General features: G+C 34.0%; 3 protein-coding genes and 1 pseudogene across 4 annotated transcripts; 3 read left to right on the top strand and 1 right to left on the bottom strand.

Annotated features, from left to right (window-relative positions):
* The first annotated feature begins 2,717 nt into the window (after window positions 1-2,717).
* On the top strand, window positions 2,718-6,065 carry LOC143562296 (NADH-cytochrome b5 reductase-like protein). Its single transcript, XM_077050134.1, has 11 exons — window positions 2,718-2,916; window positions 3,976-4,018; window positions 4,109-4,184; window positions 4,269-4,328; window positions 4,435-4,485; window positions 4,570-4,695; window positions 4,785-4,835; window positions 5,295-5,373; window positions 5,461-5,550; window positions 5,635-5,748; window positions 5,849-6,065. The coding sequence occupies exons 1-11, from the start codon at window positions 2,758-2,760 to the stop codon at window positions 5,972-5,974; spliced, it is 975 nt and encodes a 324-aa protein (XP_076906249.1). The 5' UTR covers window positions 2,718-2,757; the 3' UTR covers window positions 5,975-6,065.
* Window positions 6,066-7,026: 961 nt separating this feature from the next.
* Window positions 7,027-9,713, bottom strand: LOC143562295 (adenine nucleotide transporter BT1, chloroplastic/mitochondrial-like). Its single transcript, XM_077050133.1, has 3 exons — window positions 9,128-9,713; window positions 8,878-9,039; window positions 7,027-7,651 (listed from the first exon to the last, which is right to left on the bottom strand). Exons 1-3 carry the CDS (start codon window positions 9,674-9,676, stop codon window positions 7,178-7,180), a joined length of 1,185 nt encoding a protein of 394 aa, XP_076906248.1. The 5' UTR covers window positions 9,677-9,713; the 3' UTR covers window positions 7,027-7,177.
* A 2,941-nt stretch (window positions 9,714-12,654) lies between these two features.
* On the top strand, window positions 12,655-14,025 carry LOC143562318 (chaperone protein dnaJ 49 pseudogene; annotated as a pseudogene).
* Window positions 14,026-16,527: 2,502 nt separating this feature from the next.
* LOC143562316 (uncharacterized) lies at window positions 16,528-19,459 on the top strand. Of its 2 annotated transcripts, XM_077050153.1 has the most exons (5): window positions 16,528-16,652; window positions 16,857-16,977; window positions 17,942-18,045; window positions 19,042-19,173; window positions 19,261-19,459. In XM_077050153.1, the coding sequence occupies exons 1-5, from the start codon at window positions 16,650-16,652 to the stop codon at window positions 19,285-19,287; spliced, it is 387 nt and encodes a 128-aa protein (XP_076906268.1). In that variant the 5' UTR covers window positions 16,528-16,649; the 3' UTR covers window positions 19,288-19,459. The 2 variants fall into 2 exon arrangements, with proteins under 2 accessions (XP_076906268.1, XP_076906267.1); XM_077050152.1 differs by lacking the exon at window positions 16,528-16,652 and having other exon boundaries at window positions 16,851-16,977.
* The last annotated feature ends 430 nt before the right edge of the window (window positions 19,460-19,889 follow it).

Here is a 19,889-nt window from a genome sequence, read left to right as displayed (position 1 = left end):
AAAAATTTTTAAAAAGTAAAAAAACTAGAATTCTTATATTTCATTCCGGTTTCATTAAAAAAATAAAAAAACGTCGTATTATACACATATGTATAATTTTATATAATCTTTAGTTACGTAATATACACATATGTACAGTATCATATATCTTAAATTATACACATGTGTACAAAAAAACATGTAAATATACATATATGTATATATTATACATATGTGTATATAATTTAGCTAAACCGAGTTTTTTTTTATGAAACCGGGAGGATAAAATAAGAATTTTGGTTTTTTTACTTTTTTGATTTTTGTGTTTTTTTTATTTTATGATTTTTTTATTTTTGAGTTTTTTGTGGTCCAAAATGGTTCTCATAGTTCTCAATTTCAAAAAGGTTCTCTCATGATCTTGATCCTATATATATATATATATGTGTGTGTGTGTGTGGCTTTGCAGACTTGAGGTCCACACCGCCAGTCATCCACTTCCTCCTCGTTTGTTCCATCATTTCATGTCACGCAATCCAGACGAGGGGTGGAAAACCCCCGTTGGAGATGCTCGTATATTTGAAGTTTACTATATATGTCTACATTATGAATAATGAATTAATAGATATATGAAATTAGGGATAGTCAAGAGAAAGTTTTAATATTTTTCTTATTTGTGGAAAAGCTTAAAAATTCTTCATTTCTAAATTAGAAACAATGGCCACAAATAATGTTTTGAAAATCGAGCAGGCAACCAAAGCGAACGCTTTACTGGTAAAATCTAACCAGATGACAATTTATAATGTCATCTGGTTATGATCAAGATATATTAAGTCTTAATAACCCCACAAATACTATAAATTTTCTGTCTTGTGACAACTTAAAACATTTTATAAATTATAGTATTTATTTATAGCATCAAACATCCAATGCATCCAATGTAGAGAATATTAAGCAAGACCACTGATCAAGAAAGAAAAAAAATGCTCATGCACACCTTTATTTTGTAGATTGCAATAATAGTTGAAGAATCTATCTGTCACGAGATACATCAAAAAGCCATGGCTTTAGAAATGTGAATATCTATAAGCTTCACATGTTTCATAGTCAAGAACTTTTATCTCTTTACACTTCTTTTGTTATTATATTGTTTCAAACAATCTAAGATTTTTGGTGAAATGTCTAAAAGAGATTTTGTGATATAGATGTGATTGTGTATATTCTAGCATTTACGCGGGATGTGATGTGAGATAAGGTGATGAAGATAAGAGAAAAGATGGAGTATAATTGGGTGCTGAAAGAAGCTAGATGTAGTTGGAATGAAATTGGTAACGAGGTTCGTGTTTTTATTGTTTAGAGTCAGATCTCATCGACAAATGGGTTTGATTTATAAACCGGTTAATAATCGGATTGATCATATTAGAACATTACTTTATGAACCCGGTCCTTGTATGATCTTGATAAATGATTTTGAATAATGAAAAAGATGTGAGTTAAATGAGTGATCTTTGGGTCCATTTTTGCTTGTTGGTGGCAATAGGATGAGAATAATTTCTAACCGTAGGGGACCTATTAATATTTTATTCGAAGGTCATTCTTCGAATATGTGTGATTAATCAGAGTCTACTCTTCGCATATTACAGATAAAATAATTGGATATCGTATAGCACTAAAATAGTATGTTGGATCACTTAACCTCGGTATATAACACTTGGGTCTGCTACAGGTTTTAAACCTAAGTTTTAGTAATAACACGTTAGTCAAAAGTGATTGATCAAACCACCTATAGCATGCCAATTGTTAAAAGGGTTCAATAAGGGGGGTTTTATTGATTCTACGCTCTCTTCATTGCCACATCAGTCATTATACGAGTGTTTAACTATAATGATTCCTTTTAAATGCCCCCTTAATATTGTTAACCTATCTTCAAAGTATAACTAAATTGAAAGGCAAGGATGAACATTGACCGAATTGTAATTGGAAACCGAACCAAAATTAACTGATAACCGAATCAACCGAAAACTAATTAACTGGAAATTGGTAATCGTTTTAGGTATTCTCTGTTAACCGAACTGAACCATTCATATTTTCATATATTTCTACGTTTTATACCTTCGTTTCATGTTTTATACCTTCATTTCATGTGTTTCTAAGCAAAACTTTTAGCCCAAGTTTGGTTTTGGTTTGTTTATTAACCGAAATTAACCTACCCAAACCGGAAGCCAACAAACTAACCGAATAAACCGAACTGATTAACCAAAAGCCGATTGGTTTATAAAACAGATTAACCGGTAAATTTGAACTCGATTTATGTTAACAACCGAACCAAACCAAGCACACCTTAGCCTAGAGGTGGATTTCGGACCCTACCCTAAACTGAACCTGGTTCTTCTTGACCCAACAGGTACGAATCAGGATTCCAGGACTCGCCGGAATTGGTTCCACCTCTACCTGGTTAAGACACATACCCGACCCGATAAAAACCCAGCAAACTCGGACCCGATTCATGGTACCTAACCTGAAACCGAACCTGGTTCCGCCCGACCTGCAGATATGAACCATGTTTCAGTTTCTTCCCGGTAGAATCTACCGGAACTGGCTCCACCTCTACCCCAACTTGACCCGAGCTGACCCAATCCAACCAAAACCAGTTTTTATCCTACCCGAATATTAGCTTTTGTTTTTGTTGACCAATCACTCTCTTTCCCCTGGAATCCGTTAACGATCTGAAAACCAAACCCTCAAAATCTCACTTTCCGTCATCACTCTCAATCGCCAAACATGTCGACTTTCTTCAGAAGACTAAGCAAAGCTACACCGATCACATTCTCCAACGCCTTTCGAGGCCACTCGCAATCGCATTTCCGGATTCCAGTCGGAGCGGTCGCTGCTGTCTCCGGTGGAATCTCCTTTTTTTATTACTTTTCTGAGCCTAATTTGGTAATTCTTCATCATCATATTGTTATTATTATTATTATTATTATTATTATTATTATGTGTTTACGTTGTTGTGTGGAATATGTGATCTGAAATTGTGCCTTTTAAGCAGTTTTGTTTGATTTCAGATGTTAGGATTAGGGCTGTTCACGAGCCGAATCGAGTGATGGCTTGCTCGTGCTTAGCTCGTTTACAAATCAAACCGAGCCGATTGGTTCATTTACAAAACGAGCCAAAATTGATCGAGCATTGCACAGCTCACATACAAGCCGAAATCGAATTAGTGTTTTTTGATTGAGCATCAAGCGAGAGCAACTTTCTGAGCGTTATTTATAAAAGGGTTTAAAAAGACTGTGTGTGTGTGTATGATTATTTATATAGAAAAGTAAATTAAAACGTAATTTGAGCCAACCGAACCAAACCGAGCGTACATTTGCTCGTGCTTGGCTCATTTACAAACTGAACCGAGCCGAATAGGAACGAACTTTTTCCAAGCTATCATCGAGGATCAAGTAGTTAGGATGCTGTTAATCAGGTTTGTGTGTATGCTATTTAGGAACTGATTGTTATATAGTTTTATCAGATTGTATAAATATTAATCTACGGAAGATGAAAACGCTAAACTGTGAATCTTGGCTCTCAAATAGGCTGTGATTCTATAATTTCTATCATGCTTTTAAATATAGTTAAGTGTTTGAGAAGATCTTCAGCAATATATGCTATAATAATCTCAGACACGTAAGTAAGATGTTTTAAAGTGTCACTCTAAAAGGGATTATTCAACATCGAACGAAACTCTCTAATATATGAATGTAACATGGTGAATCATTTGTTTGGAGAATTAAAGTATTACACCACTTGTTTCTAACAAATCCTTAAAACTACTTGGAGAACAAGATGATTTACACAATAATAGGTTAGTTTAAGAAAAAAAATACAAAGTATGGAACTAGTCGTAAGTTGTTTCACTGAGCACTATTATACATATTTTGTAAGCACACACAAATATTGTGAATCTGTTAATGGGATCGCTGACCAGTTATTTGTTTTCTCTACTTACAGGTTCATTTGGATCAAATCAACGAGGAGACTGGCCCTAAAACTGGTAAGTATTGATTGTTGCATATCTCTCATCTCATAGTTAAACTGCTGTAATTTAGCTTAAATGGTGATTCTTTTGTAATTTGTATTTCAGCTCTCATTTCTGATAAATGGGTAGAGTTTAAGCTTCAAGAGAGGGCTAAAGTCAGCCATAATACTCAGCTATACAGGTTACATTCACAGTTTTTCACTTTCTTATAATAAAATTATCGAAAGTTACTAATTAAAAATTGCAAATGATATTATAATTGTAGGTTTTCGTTTGATCCGAATCTCAAATTGGGACTCGATGTTCCATCATGCCTCATTATAAGGCAAGCTTGTTAAAACCTTTACGAAATCAAATTTATAATGTTAGCAACATAGGTTAACTACTTGGTTTTAGAAATAAACCTTATGTGTTTTATTCTTGATTTGCAGGGCTCCGTTGGGAGAAGATGCTGAAGGGAAGACAAAATATGTTGTCCGCCCGTAAGTTTCATGTGAATATGAACATAATTATTAGTTAATGTAACTGAATAATAATATTGAACTTGATGACTTGTGAATGCTCAGGTACACCCCGATATCAGATCCAGATTCTAAAGGTTACTTTGATTTGATGATCAAGATTTATCCTGAAGGGAAAATGAGTCAACATTTTGATAAACTAAAGCCGGGTGATGTGCTTGAAGTGAAAGGGTAAACCGTTTAACTAAGCTAATATAAAACTATCTAATATTCAGTGAATTGTGCGTTTGATTACAAATGATTGAATGGGTCTTATGCAGACCCATTGAAAAGATCCGATACACACCCAATATGAAGAAACACATTGGCCTGTAAACGAACCAAACATTCAGTGAATTGTTTATGTTCGTTCATTTAATAAACGAATGAACTTGAACATTAGTTTTCGTTCATGTATGTGCGTGAACGTTTGTTCATTTAAATTCGTTTTTGTTCATTACTTTGCATTACGTTTGTTCATTTTTTTACACCCATTACAGTTTAGTTTAGTTTTAATAATGTTTTTGGCCCAACACATTGTTCACAACTTCACATCTATTTTCAGTTGGTTTTTATCAGTTATGTTTGTGAACCTTTCGTTTATACATTTAACGAAGGAACATAAACGAACGCAAGTACGTTCATTTTTTTAACGAACGAACACAAGCAAGAAAATCCCGTTTGTTTTGTTGTTCATGTTCGATCGGTTAAAGTTAAACGAGCGAACACGAACATGCTCCGTTCATGTTCGTTCGGCTCGTGTACGTTCGCTAATAAATTTATGTTTTCCAGATTGCAGGTGGATCCGGTATCACCCCAATGCTTCAAGTCATTGAAGCCATTCTTAAGAACCCCGAAGATAACACCAAAGTAAGCAAAGTGTTCTTCTTTTAGCATGTCATGTGTCGTGCACATAATCAAGGACAAAAAGGTAATTTACTATTGATATTATTTCAGGTATCTTTGATTTATGCAAATGTATCACCTGATGACATTTTACTGAAAAAGAAACTCGATATGCTCGCTGCTAGCCATCCCAATTTAAAGGTACCACCATACCACCTTTGTTTTTTCAAACCATGTATTATAGCGTATTCGTGTTATTTATTATTTATTAAAAAAAACTTTCAGGTGTTTTATACGGTTGACACTCCATCGAAATACTGGGTTGGAGGTACGGGTTACATATCAAAAGATATGGTCTCAAAAGGGTTACCTGCTCCAAGTGATGATACACTTATACTCGTAAGATCTTCCTTCATAAATTATATGACAACGGTTTATTTGAACATTATTATTATTATTATTACTACATGTGACATATATACTATGTTGGTTGTTTTAGGTTTGTAGTCCACCCGGAATGATGGCACATGTGTCTGGCGGGAAGGCGAAAGATTGGACACAAGGGGAGGTGAGCGGTGTGCTTAAGGAGCTTGGATACACAGAAGACATGGTTTACAAGTTTTAGAATAGAATTAATTAAAGGAATAAGTTTTGTTATCAGAAGAGCGAGGTCGCTTTTCAAAACTTTTTGAGTTCATACCGAGAACAAGTCAATATCTATGATCTCATGGAAGTGTAGCATTTGATTCGGCTTGTGAGTGTATGGTTTTGTTATTGTGGAAGACTTGGGTAGTCGGGTTGGTGGCAAGTTGTAGTAGAATAAATATATGGGTGGTTGTTTAAATCGATTTTGCCTTCGATGGCAGCACTCGCACTTGATTTTGAGGTTAAATCGATTATGTCTGCAATTGGTTTTGGTTTATGTTTCCAATGTTTTTCGTTTCTGATTTTGGTTTAAGGTACTTGTTCGTGTTCACCATCGTCTGCAACTAACGAAAGCAAAAATGCAAATGTGTCATATTGGCATATTGCACATCATATAGCCAACACGATGAGCACATACGATTTTGTGAAGTACTGATACCGCGATTGTGTACAAATGTTTTGTAGATGTATTATTGAAATCTTTTCAAAATAATACCTAAGAAAGTGAAGTCCTAGTGACATCCGACGATTACTAGAAAGTACATGCAAATGAATTAAACCGAATACTGACTTCAAGGAAAGCTATAAAGCATTGATTGTATGCATTAAGCTTAGAAAAATTGCTCATTGCTCACTTCTATAGAAAAGTCAATATACACGAGGTGCCTATGATATCCGACCATTATGCTCGAGGCAGTTGGATCACATGATCTCTAGATTTGACATGCATATATTGGCGCAACGAAAACAGCATCAACTTGATTGTCATTTTTTAGTTTTTAGTCTCACCATTGAAATGATCTTAAAACATTTTTCATTAGATTTTATAAGGTGTCAGTCAACAGTTTGACATGTGCAAGTCAACATCATAGTATCACAAGTAGATATGCTATAAACAGATTTGATAGTCATTTGTTTGACTCAAAATGTTATTATTAAAAATAATAATAATAATAATATTAATAATAATAAAAACCAAAATCATATCAAAAACATGAACTATTTCCAAAATGCAAATTCTCATTCTGAATCTTTCATGTAACATCAAATATCCCTTTGACCAAAGATGTTAAATTTTTCCTCATCCTCAGCAAAAAAAAACCTATAAAATCAGATTTTATTATCTTTCAAAACCCAAAAAAAAAAAAAAACTGAATCCCAACTTTCCATCCGAGCCCGCTTCTCACGGTTCATCATCTTCTTTCTCAACCAATATCTTCTTACACGCCTCGTAACACATGAACGATATCCCAGCAGCAGGAACTATCTTAACACAGCTCGGGCCCAACCCACGATACAAACCCGCAGCCCCTTCTTTTTCAAGAATGCTCAAAAGTGCATGAAGCATGTTATTATAGACCCGCCCGTTTACAGCGCCCGCCTGCATATGTTTACGGGCCACCACAAGTGGGAAAGTTGCACTGCTTGAAATTGCACCTGCTGCTGACCCGATTAACAAAGTTGCAATGTTCCCAATATCTTCTTTTTTCAAGATTTTCTTGTATGCTTTTCGTAACGTGTCGTATGCGAAATAATTTGTAGCAGCGTACGGGATGACACCGATTAAACTTGGTGTGAGGCCTCGGTAGAGTTCGGTGGGACCCTCTTCTGTCACAATTTTTATAAATGCGTCCACAAGATTCTTGTACACGCCCCTCTGAGGAAGGGAAATACAATGTCAACTATTTATATTAAAAAATATATTATAAAAATTTATTTCTTTTTTGTAATCGTGAAATGACAATATAGATCGTAACTTTTATGTGAACTTTTTTTTTGTTTTAAAGTGTGAGAAGGGCCAAAACTTATGTTCATACTTCTTAGAAATATGTCAATAATATGTTCTTTTGAATGTATTGAATATTTTATTAATTTCATTAAAAAAATTATCTTGAATATAAAAATGATTATTTTAGCTGCAATAAAGTTTTTAAAAAAATTATCATTATTAACCAAATTTGTAATAATATGTTAACTTAATTGGCAACATGCCATTTTTAATTCTCTTTTTCAGATAAATCAACTTTCGTGTGGGACAAAATGAATATAAGTATTGGACGCGGTTTAGGTGAAAGTTAGAAAAAGATGAACTTGACATTCGGGTAATTGATCAACTACACAACATAAAATCAATTATCACAACTCAACTATAAATCAAGGGTCCATTGGTCCAACCTTGAAGACGTACATCAACGTAAATATAAATTTGAACGAATAAAACAACAAAAAAGTTTAGAATGGAGAACATGAAGTACAGATTATTGATTGCGATGCTTGTTATGGTGGGATGCTTTTTGTTTTGCCTCTTGAAATGATACTTTTAGTACCACCGTCACTCCCACTAATTCTTTTGTCGTCAAATGGCCACCAGTAACACCGACACCAAAAGAAACAACATAGGCAACAGTGGTGCCAGCAGTCTCATTCCCGAAGGCAAATACAACAAGCATTCCACCACCATAAGTATCACAACCCCCTAATTGTATTCCATATTCTCATTCTGAACTTATGTTGTTCTATTAGTTAAAAGTTATAACTAACTTCTTGTGCGTCTCCATGGCTTGACCATTAATTTATAATAGAGTTTTGATACCTACATCCACGTTGCGTAATTAATCACTTACCTAGAATGTCACGTTCTTCTGTTTTTAAATTTCACTTAAATTGCGTTAGCCAAACATATTAGTAAAATGTGATATTTTTATTATGCGAGTGCCAATCATACTCATTTAGTGCAACGGCCTATTTGTTTAACATGAATAAACAATAGAAATTGTTTGTAATATATATGTACCGCTTATATATAACACAGCCCAAATAGACCCTTTACAGAAACCGTCACCTCGATACGCAATTCATAAGTGAAAAAGGTTAACTTTTTACCTGTACCGTAAGTCGAGTTTTGAGCAATTCAAGAGGGTAGGTGCATATGGTGGAGCTAATTCCAGCACAAGCACCTGCAATCAATGACTCGGGTATACGCGGCTTTGACTTTTCTCCAGCTTTAGGAGTCAAGCTTTTCTTAACCGTATCATAAGCAAATAACTGCAAAATATCACATACACTCTCATCACACATTTACTACTAAAATTAATAAATAAAGATTGAAGACAAATAACTAAATAAGTTATACCTCAATCGCTTTGCTCGGAGCAACACGAATGACATTGACCAAATTGCCCCTAAAGAGGCCGGTCCAACCTTCGGTCTGCATAATATCTTGAAACACTTCAGTGCTAGAATGCCCACAACTACCGACCATCAAATGAGTTCTTATTGTCTCTAATGGAGCAACACAAGTTCTTGAAACCGCACCCGCAATCGCACCACTGATTAACCTCCGTAAAGACGGATTCCCAATCTTGATCTTCAACTTCAAACCCTTTTTTTTCTTTAAAACAACACCGTTCGATACCTCCATTTTTGGTACCTCAATAACCGCAAAACCAGATTCGGGTGCCAATAAAGATGGAAGTTTGACACCTTCATTATCATTTGTTGTTATTGAAGTTGGTGAGTTATCGTTCACATTTCCAAAACTACCCCTACCCATCTGCCCAACACTTGCGAAAAAGGCTCCAGATTGAGAAATATTATCATCTCTAGAACACCAAAGAAACCCTATTCCGGAATTTGAAAATAACTCGTCTTTATTATTCTTCAATAAACCCCTTGTATCCATTAAGCTCACCACCAAGATTAAAATAATCCCAACAATAAAGCCCAATAAAAAAGGTCTGCTTTCTACAAGAACATGATGATAACAACAATAATTAGTGAAATAAAACCTTAAAATATGGCAAAGGCTGTGTCTTTAAGCTAAGAATATGCGGTTATGATGCTGACTATTAAAAATGATAAACTATTTAAAAAATCAAATCTTTTTTCAAGAAATATAAATACCCATTTAAGTGATTACTTAGGGTTTTGATTAACATAACAATATGATGAAGAAGATTGATAAAGGATTAAAGGTTGAATCTTTTTTTTTAGAATTAAAGGACACAATTAAGTGATGAACACTGTGAAGAACTATGTATATTAAAATCGAAATCTTGGTTAAGAAACAGGGGCATTATATGCCTGCTTTCTACAAAAACATGACAATAAAAAACAATAATTAGTAAAATGAAACATTAACATATGGCAATGGCTGTGTCTTTAAGCTAAGTATATGATAAAATATTTTAAAAAATCAATATTTTTCAAGAAATTTAAATACCCATTTTAGGCATACTAATTAGGGTTTTGATTAACATAATCAAATGATGAAAAAACTGATAAAGATTGAATCTTTTTGAAAAAAATAAAGAGTCCAATTCATTGATGAACACTGTAAAGAACTATGAATACTAAAAATTGAATCATAGTTAAGAAACAAAGGGATTAAAGAGTGTTACATAGAAACAACAATTAGTAAAATAAACCTTAGCATATGAAAATGGCTGAGTCTTTAAGCTAAGAATATGATAAAAGATTAACAAAAAACCAATCTTTTTCAAGAAATATAAATACCCAATAAAAACCTTAAACATATAGAAATGGCTGTGTCTTTAAGCTAAGAATATGATAAAATATTTTAAAAAAATCAATCTTTTTCAAGAAATTTGAATACCCATTTTAGCATACTAATTAGGATTTTGATTAACATAACCATATGATGAGAAGATAAAGATTGAATCTTTCTGAAAAAATTAAAGAGCCCAAATATGTAATGAACATTGTGAATAGCTATGTATATTAAAAATTGAATCTTGGTTAAGAAACAGAAGGATTAAAGAGTGTTACCAGGTGAGTTGTTGGTCTCTCTCTCAATACAAATTGCAGAGAGAGAGAGAGAGAGAGAGGGCAATGGAGGTGTTTGGTGTGGCGACAATGGAGTGAGTCGTTTGGGTGGTGTATACAATTTGACCTAATTTTTATATTGAGCCACAAGCCCACAAGATACTCTTCAATTCATGTTGTCAAATTTAGTTCAAGGTTTATATCATCATCAATAAATCGTAAATCCCATCGATAATAGTAAAGCTATGATAGAGTCTGAGGAAGGTAAAATGTAGACAGTCTTGCCTCTACTTCGTAAGAAAGGAGAGGCTTCTTCCGGTGAACCCCCGTCTCGATAATGGTTTTGCATCGTCTTGGGCGTAAGGCGCATGACACTCAACCATTGGGATACAGACTAATTGATGCATGTACCCTTGTCTTTCGACCATCAACGCCATCATATGATGCTTGATTAACCTTCCGCTCATGTGAAAGGTTATAAACTTATAAATCACTTTCAAGTATATTATTTATGTTAATATTTTAATTTGTGTTGGACAAAAGAAAGCATTGTTCGTGTTTGTTCATTAAATATTTATTAGATAAACAGGTGGTTCATGAATATATAATGCTAAAAAGTTTCTTGTTTGTGTATGTTCGTTAAGAAATGGTTTTGTTTGTGTTCTTTTGTTGATTTTGTAAATGAACACAAGCAAACTTATTAATCTGAATTAAAATGAAAACAAAATTCTTAAACTCAAACATTGGAGATACTCACCCAAGATATATATAAAGGCATGAACTGATGTACGTTACATAATTAGTTGAAAACACTTGACATGATAATCGTATGAGGCTAGCAAGTACCGATAATTTGTGAAACTTGGAAGTTGTGAGGAAGGAAAAGGGGATGCGACAGTGTGAATTTTGATGAGTGGGAACTAGGGGTTCTAGTTTAAAGTTAAGGTGGTAACGCCTATATCCAGGTTAAGTTGTTTCAGAATTGAAAAGTTAATTAAATTTACTCAAATTTAATCTTCAAAATCAATTTATTTTTCACTATCAAAATTAAGGATCATAACCAACTTTGCTCTTCAATATCAAATTGAAGTTCGGTGTCAAATTTGAGGCGTCGTGTTAATACTATTCACAAAAGTAGCAAATGTGGTATTGATGTCAACTGATAATTATGGTGATTATAACTGCATGTCATGATGTTTCATGAAGGATTGTGATGATTCTTGCACGTATTCACCTACGTAGATATAAATCGATTTGGCCAAATTAGGGGTACAAAATTTGAACATATTTTCATACTTCTTATTGAACTCAATAAGAATTATCTAATTAAATATTCATGAGTGTTAGCGAAAGAATTTAATATAGAAATGTTCACACGATTTCCAAAATATATCAGAGTTATCACAAACAACAATTTCAACAAAGACGTTGCGTATGCACCACCATTTTGTCAAGAGAGCGATATTGGTATCTCTCAAATGAGAATAGTACACCAATTGGCGTAGAACTTCTTCCATGATACTGATAAGGGACAACGAGATAGCCAACTCAATTTGGGTTTGTCAAAAACAAGAAATAGACGGAACACGAGAGTGATGTAGAATGTAGAGAGCTCGAAACAAGATGAAAGAGCAAGAACTTCACTATGTTGCGGATTACAAGAATACAATAATACCAACATCGAGACCCTTTAAAGAAGTTATATTCAATGAATCATTCATAGTTACTATGAATGATAATTAAATCATAAATACAAAATTATATAATTAGAAAAAGAGACATTGTTTTGTTATATTGAAAAGTCAGAAGAACATACTCCGTAATATTTATTTATTTAACTTAACAAAATACAAACACTAAATTAATCCCATCAAAACAATGAAACCTTCTTCCACTATACCACCCAATTAACCCACAATTTCCCCCAAATCCCATACCCAATCAATCCATCATCAATACCCAAATCCACCCAATACCCACTTCAAATCTTCAATCTTTACACTCAATTACCCATGGACGGCAATAAAGACGAAGCCTTGAGATGTCTACACATCGCCAAACAAGCCCTCGCCTCAGGCGATCAAACCCGTGCTTCAAAATTCATCACAAAGGCCAAAAGATTAGACCCATCACTCCGGGTCAACGATCTGTTACCGGATCTCGATTCGGGTCATCAAGATAACCAAAACCCACCTTCCAAACAGTCTGAAAACGTCTCCTGCGAGTTTTCCGGCGAGAATTCTGGTCAACGGCGGAGGAATCCGGGACCCGGGTCCGGATCCGGATCTGGGTTTTACTCGGATGAGCAAGTGGTGATTGTGAGAGAGATTAAGAGGAAGAAAGATTATTATGAGATATTAGGGTTAGAAAGAAGTGCTAGTGTTGAGGATATTAGGAAGGCTTATAGGAAGTTGTCATTGAAAGTGCATCCTGATAAGAATAAGGCTCCCGGGTCCGAAGAGGCGTTTAAGAAAGTGTCGAAAGCGTTTCAGTGTTTGAGTGTTGAGGAGAGTAGGAAACGGTATGATGTTGTCGGGTCGGATGAGCCCGTTTACGAGAGACGAGGGGGGAACGGTAATGGTAACCGTAACGGTTACGGTAACGGGTTTTATTATGATGGTGATGTGGATGCTGAGGAGATATTTAGGAACTTTTTTTTCGGGGGGATGAATCCACGGGCGACTACGCAGTTTACGGGTTTTAGTTTCGGGTCGGGTGGGGGGACGCAGGGTGGGAACGGGTCGGGTGGGATGAGGACTTTGCTTCAAGTTTTGCCTGTGATTTTGATATTATTGTTGAACTTTTTGCCGTCGAATGAGCCGGTTTACACGCTTTCGAGGACTTATGGTTATGATCGTATGTTTACGACGCAAAAAGGTGTTAACTTTTATGTGAAATCGAGAAACTTTGAGCAGGAGTATCCGAAAAACAGTGAGGAAAGATTGGGGATTGAAGAACGAGTTGAGCATGATTATGTTTCGATTCTTTCTCATAATTGTCGGCTTGAAATGCAACGGCTGCATTGGGGATATTATCAGCAGGAGACGCCGAACTGTGACAGGTTGAAGCGATTTGAGGCTATCGCTTGATGCGGTTTAATAAAGGTCGAGTTTCTCTATAATTTGAGTTTTTATTTGTAATTGTTTGATGACATTGTTAGTTTACTTGATGCATACATATACTATTGGTAAAAGAGAAATCAAAGACATCAAAGACATCAAAGACAATAAGTATGCAATTCTTTTTGCATATTGACTATCAAATGTATCTTTACATATCATTATTTGTTTTGGTATATATTTCTAGAATAAAAGTTTGAATCTTGATCTTTGTTTGATGGACATTTTTGTGTTGTATTGGAGCTTTGTTAGGATATGTTCGAGTTTGCATGTGATTTAACACCGGTTTATACGCGTTATGTTACACTATACAGTCTTCTTTGAAACGAGTTGTTTGGTAATTGGATTGTGTTCTTTAGGTAACTAGGCTGATGGCTTAAAACTTTTTTTCTAACATGGTCGTTTAACTAACGAGCTCACCTCTCTGTCGTTTGATTTTACCAACACATACCCATCCGGGCATGACGGAGCAAGCTCTCCAATGTGAGCCGATTTATATCGTCATTTTTTAAGTATAGAAAGCATTAAATTTTATGTCAAATCATTTATGATTAAACAAGAAAGATTACAACTTGAAGAAACATTTGGACACAAGTATAGGCTTGGGGGCACGATAATCGTTTGATTAAACAAGAAAGATTACAAAATGAAGAAACAATCGAACATGAGACGATGAGTATAGTTCTATTTTCTTCGTGTTTGTTAGCATGAGATGGAATGATTTCATTTAGAACATTATAGGCCATAGGGAAACTCGTATTGAAGAAACAATCGAGCATCAATATCACAATATGTAACAGGTAGAGAGCTCGTTAGAACTTGTTAGAAGATGACCCGAGGTTAAAACAATGAGAACACCCTCCGACGATCAAGTTAGTATAAAAAAGAGTCTCAATATAAAAGATGTAGGTGTTTGAGGTTCCTTATTTTACCTCCTTACAGCTTATAACTTATAAGGTATATGTTATAAGTTATAAGTTATAAGGTGTTTGGGAAAGTTATTTATAAGTGTATAAGTCATAAGTTACAACTTTATAACTTATCACTTATGTAAGTCATAAAAAGGTAAAACAAGGAATCCTAAACATCCCCGTGAACATGTATATAAGCATAAAAAATATGAGTGGATTTGTTATAGTGGTAGGTAGAATCCAATAAGCCCAATATATCTAAGTTTGGGCCTGAATATCAAGCTCTAATGTCTGTTCTTGAGTTTTTTTAAACGAGGGAAAAGAAAGGAAAGGAAAAAGGATATTTAAAAAATAGATGTTCTTGAGTTTTTTTTAGAATGGAAAGGAAAGCAGTAGGAGGAGTTATGAGAGATTAAATTAATGTATTTTCCCAATAAGTTATCCTCCCAAAAATGGGATGATTACTAAAGATAACTATTTTTTAACATAGTTATCATTTCCTTTCCTCTAATTTCCTTCCAACTCAAGAAAACACCTAATTAAAAAAAAAAATAATTCCCTTCCCTTCCCTTTCTTATCCTTCCCTCTCATTTCCTTTTCTTTCCTTGGTTAAAAAACTCAAAAACAAGGCGTAAGTTTCTAACCAAAACAAAACATTAAGCTTTGTTCTTGAATATGATTCACATTATCATTTCCTTGCCAATGTGTTTTCCAATTTTCAAATGCTATTTTTTTGTTCCTTTAAATTGTTAAATGTAAACTAGGTGATGGGAGGTACCCGCCAATAGCTATGATATTGGTAAAGTCTTAAAAAGATAATGAGATATAGATAAACCATAGAGATGGTTTCCGTAGAGATCCTCAATTCCAATAACCAGTTGTAGACCTGAGAAGTAAAACATAAACATAAATTGTTTCTCGTATAATCTGGACAGCATAAAACATATAACATCAGTAAGCTATTATTAACTGACAAAAATGCATGTAAGTAACAGAAAAAGGTCATAGAAACATGAAGAACATAGCAAGTGATAGCATACAAAGTCCATCACAAGTAAAGATAAAAACTAAACAACTAAGAAAGAGTTAGAACAAATATGTACCATCACATAAAAAACCATATCATGTATTGTAGCCTACATGAAGTCCTATCCTCGACTATATCCTCGAATATGTGCATATATATCAAGTCTTGTGTAATCCATTCTTCCTAATTCATTTTGGCTCTTCCTCTACTCCTCCCCTCCATGGTGAGGGCTTGCGCAACTTTAACCAACATCATCATTTATCTCCTTTACACGTGTCCTAACCATCACAATATTCTTTCCCGTATCTTATATTATATATTAATCACCTCTGATTTTAAATTATTATTATTTTTTTTTGAAAAAATTCATTTCTTATATGATCTAACCTTCCGTGCCTACACACCCACCTCAACATTCTCATCTCTACACGCTATGTCTTCTTGATTCATGGTTGTAAAATGGTCAACTAAAAACCGATTAATCCCAATTAAACGCTAGTCCTCACCCCATTATATGACTAGCAACTAGCGATTAGTACAAAAGTAATCAATATGTAATATGTATGAAAATATCTATTCAAACTTCAAAACACATGTAGAAAAACAAATAAAAACGTTTTAATTTTTTAATAACAAAAACAAAAAAAATTAAAAAAAAAATATAAGAATCGACAAATGAGCAAGTTGTCAACTTGTTGTCAACAAAAAGACCAAAAAGCCCTTAAATACAAACCCTAGCACCTTCATCTTTAAACCCTTGTAATCATTCTCTCACAAATCCTGTAAAACCCTAATCTTGTATCCGCCGTAAAAATGGTACCTTTATACTCTCATCTTCAAACCCATCAATCTTTAGCCAATTTCCCATCTGGGTTTTTATAATTAACCAATTTCTCATCTGGGTTTTGCTAATTATCCAATTTCTCATCTGGGTTTTAATAATTATCCAATTTCTCATCTGGTTTTAATAATTAACCAATTTCCCATCCGGGTTTTGCTAATCTTGGTTTTTTTATGCAGACTGGTGAAGCTGTGAACCCAAAAGCTTACCCACTGGCTGATGCTCAGCTGACAATAACAATATTGGATCTTGTACAACAGGCTGCTAATTATAAGCAGCTTAAGAAGGGTGCTAATGAAGGTATGAGCTTTAAATTATAATCTACAAAACCCTTGTTTGTGTTTGATGATTTATGTGAGGATTTGGTGTTTGTTTGTTGGTCAACTGTTGGTGCTTGTTTGGTCAACGGTGATTAATTTTTAATTTTTTTGTTGATTTTATGGATTATAAATAAATATTACAAATTTTAAGGAATTAATTGTTTGGATATGTGATATGTCTTGTTGAGCTGGGAGAATAGTGTAAAGTAAGATGGTCTTATGACTCTTATTGCAGTTGATTTGTTTTGTATACAAATTCACATATGAAAGATGTTAATATGTTGATAGAAATATGAAAGATGTTATATGTTAATTCGGGAGTTCAAAAAGCTTGTGATTCGAAACTCGGGCTCGCATCTCGCTCTATAAAAGCTCTAATAAAACTAGCTAAAAAAACTTTATTTGAAACGACTTGAGCCAAGCGGGCTCATTTTTGTAACCGAGCCGTACTAGGCCCAAGCTCGGCTCGTTGGCTCGATGTTAGGCTCGCTTAACTTCAAGATCGACCTCGAACCTAGCTAAGCTGCCTCGTTTAATTTCGAGCTCGAGCTCGAACCAACCCTGGCTTGACTCGTGAACATCCCTATTTTGTTATACACATTTGGATGAATTCATGTCAAGAAAGGCTTTAAAGTTGATTTATCGTTTTCTATACTAATTTGAATGGATTCTTGTAAATGAATAAAATCATGAAAAATGGTAATTTGTTGATTTGAGAGTTTTTTTTGTTCATATTTGGATGAACTCATGTAAATTAAATGATTACAAATTTCATTACTATAATAATAACGGAGGTTTCCCAATGTTTCATTTTCTTGTAATTGGTTAAAACTTAAGTAAATGTCTATGAAAGCTATATATTTGACTTATATGGATGTCTCTTTCTCGATAAAGTTTTTGAACTTGTTAACTATAAATCTTGTTTTTATTTTTTTGGTTTGCAGCTACAAAGACCCTTAACAGGGGTATATCTGAGTTTGTAGTGATGGCGGCAGATGCTGAGCCTCTCGAAATTATTCTTCATCTTCCCCTCCTTGCTGAAGATAAGGTATATTTTAGCGTTATCTTGATATAATGTGTGCTTGGTTATGCATTTACATGTTTTTAAAGCAATGGGTACTAATTATTGTCATAAAGTTAAAACATGTGCTAAGCAGTTAATTCGGAAAAATATTGGATATCGGTCAAGTACCGTTATTTGATATATATATATATAGTAATTTAACACTAATAATTCAATATACTCTCCTACTATTAACAATTTAACCTTTTGCAAATTGCAAACACACTAACAATCGTAGCAAGAAGGAACCGATTAAGACTTAAAACACTGACATTGAGCATTAAAAATTAATAATTTACACTACAAGTTACAACACTGATATCGGGAATATCGGCGATATATAGGTCAACTATCAGTCAATATCGCCGATATTATCAGTGTCGATATTCTGACGGATATTTTATCAAGGGCCCGATAACCGATATTTATCGGCGATATCGACTGCACAGAACATGTGATAAAAATGTTGACATAAATGATTGATTATTGATGTTGTTAGATTAAAAAGATCAAAATATAAAGAATTTTTAATGGGATCTGGTTGATTGCAGAAAGTTTTTAGCTTTTGATTAAAATTGTTAAAAAGATTCACAAATCTTGATGCTATTAGATTAAAATGTTGAGAAAATCAAGACTTTTGGTAGAATTAGCCGCGGCTTTCTTTAATTTTTAGCATGAGGTTTTAATGATGCTATTAAGATTAAGCTAATGAAGAAAGTCACAATCTTGATGCTATTAGATTAAAATGATGAGACAAATCAAATACTTTTTAATGGGCATCTTTCAACCGTCGTTAAGTTTATAGCATTAACTTTAAAAGATTGAAACATCATGCGTCTTTATGTATTTTGATCACAATGACAAAAGGCTTAAAAATCTTGAATTATAAATCAAGATTTTTGTTCTTGAATTATTCTTAATCTTTGTATGCAAATCTCAATTCTTTTTGTATCATTAATCAATTATTACTGTCTTATGCAGAATGTACCCTATGTTTTTGTGCCATCAAAGCAAGCCCTCGGACGAGCATGCGGTGTCACTCGGCCCGTGATTGCGTGTTCAGTGACTAGCAATGAAGGCAGTCAATTGAGATCCCAAATACAGCAACTCAAGGTTCTTAATTCTTATTACATACCATTAATGTTATATTTGCACAAATTTTGTTAAAAAGATTCTAAATTTGTATAATTTGAATTGCAGGATGCTATTGAGAAGCTTCTGATATAAACATGGATTATGGAAATTCGGTGTGATGGGTCGGTTATCGGCTTTGATCTTTCTTTTCCTGAAACAACTATGATTATTGTACTGTGATTTTCTTTATGAATTATGAACACAAATGACTTCTAGTTTGCTTTATGCTTCAGAACATTATCTTTAATGGATTGCTAGAAATTTTCTTAATTTGTGTGTTCATAATTTATTGTCATTAATGTTATTTTGAGCCAACTTTTGTTAAGAGGCTTGCATCATCGGGTTGAAACCCGACCCAAATTTGGAGTTTTTAGATATCAAAACCGAATACCAGACCGATATAGAATGAATAATATAGGATGGTAGTTTTTTTTTATTCCTAGATGTTTCATATGTTACATCAATAACTTGTAAATATAAGGTCAGACGAACATAATTAAATGTTTTAATTTATAACCTATCAGAAAACCAACAACCATACACGGTAGATATCCTGCCAATAGCAGTGCTATTAGCAGGGCTTGTAGTCCCTTTATATTTAGAGGAAAGACAGGTTGCTTCTGATTACAAAACCGAAAAATGAAAGGTTTTTGGTTTACCGGGACTGACCAAACCAGAATTCACCATCAAAAGTA

This window comes from Bidens hawaiensis, unplaced genomic scaffold (assembly GCF_021521415.1).
Source record: "Bidens hawaiensis isolate Kalapana, Puna unplaced genomic scaffold, B.hawaiensis_p1.1 tig00020924_1, whole genome shotgun sequence".
Taxonomy (NCBI): Eukaryota; Viridiplantae; Streptophyta; class Magnoliopsida; order Asterales; family Asteraceae; genus Bidens; species Bidens hawaiensis.
Note: the sequence above shows the minus strand (reverse complement) of the source record. Positions and strands in the feature narration are given on the sequence as shown.

Coding starts and splice junctions, on each gene's coding strand:
- LOC143562316 (XM_077050152.1), top strand. CDS start 16,851: ATGCAGACTGGTGAAGCTGTGAACCCAAAAGCTTACCCACTGGCTGAT. Junction 16,978..17,941: donor TAAGAAGGGTGCTAATGAAG/GTATGAGCTTTA, acceptor TTTGGTTTGCAG/CTACAAAGACCCTTAACAGG. Junction 18,046..19,041: donor CCCTCCTTGCTGAAGATAAG/GTATATTTTAGC, acceptor TGTCTTATGCAG/AATGTACCCTATGTTTTTGT.
- LOC143562296 (XM_077050134.1), top strand. CDS start 2,758: ATGTCGACTTTCTTCAGAAGACTAAGCAAAGCTACACCGATCACATTC. Junction 4,019..4,108: donor GGAGACTGGCCCTAAAACTG/GTAAGTATTGAT, acceptor TTTGTATTTCAG/CTCTCATTTCTGATAAATGG. Junction 5,749..5,848: donor GTGATGATACACTTATACTC/GTAAGATCTTCC, acceptor TGGTTGTTTTAG/GTTTGTAGTCCACCCGGAAT.
- LOC143562295 (XM_077050133.1), bottom strand. CDS start 9,676: ATGGATACAAGGGGTTTATTGAAGAATAATAAAGACGAGTTATTTTCA. Junction 9,040..9,127: donor CTCCGAGCAAAGCGATTGAG/GTATAACTTATT, acceptor GATATTTTGCAG/TTATTTGCTTATGATACGGT. Junction 7,652..8,877: donor AAACTCGACTTACGGTACAG/GTAAAAAGTTAA, acceptor TCCCTTCCTCAG/AGGGGCGTGTACAAGAATCT.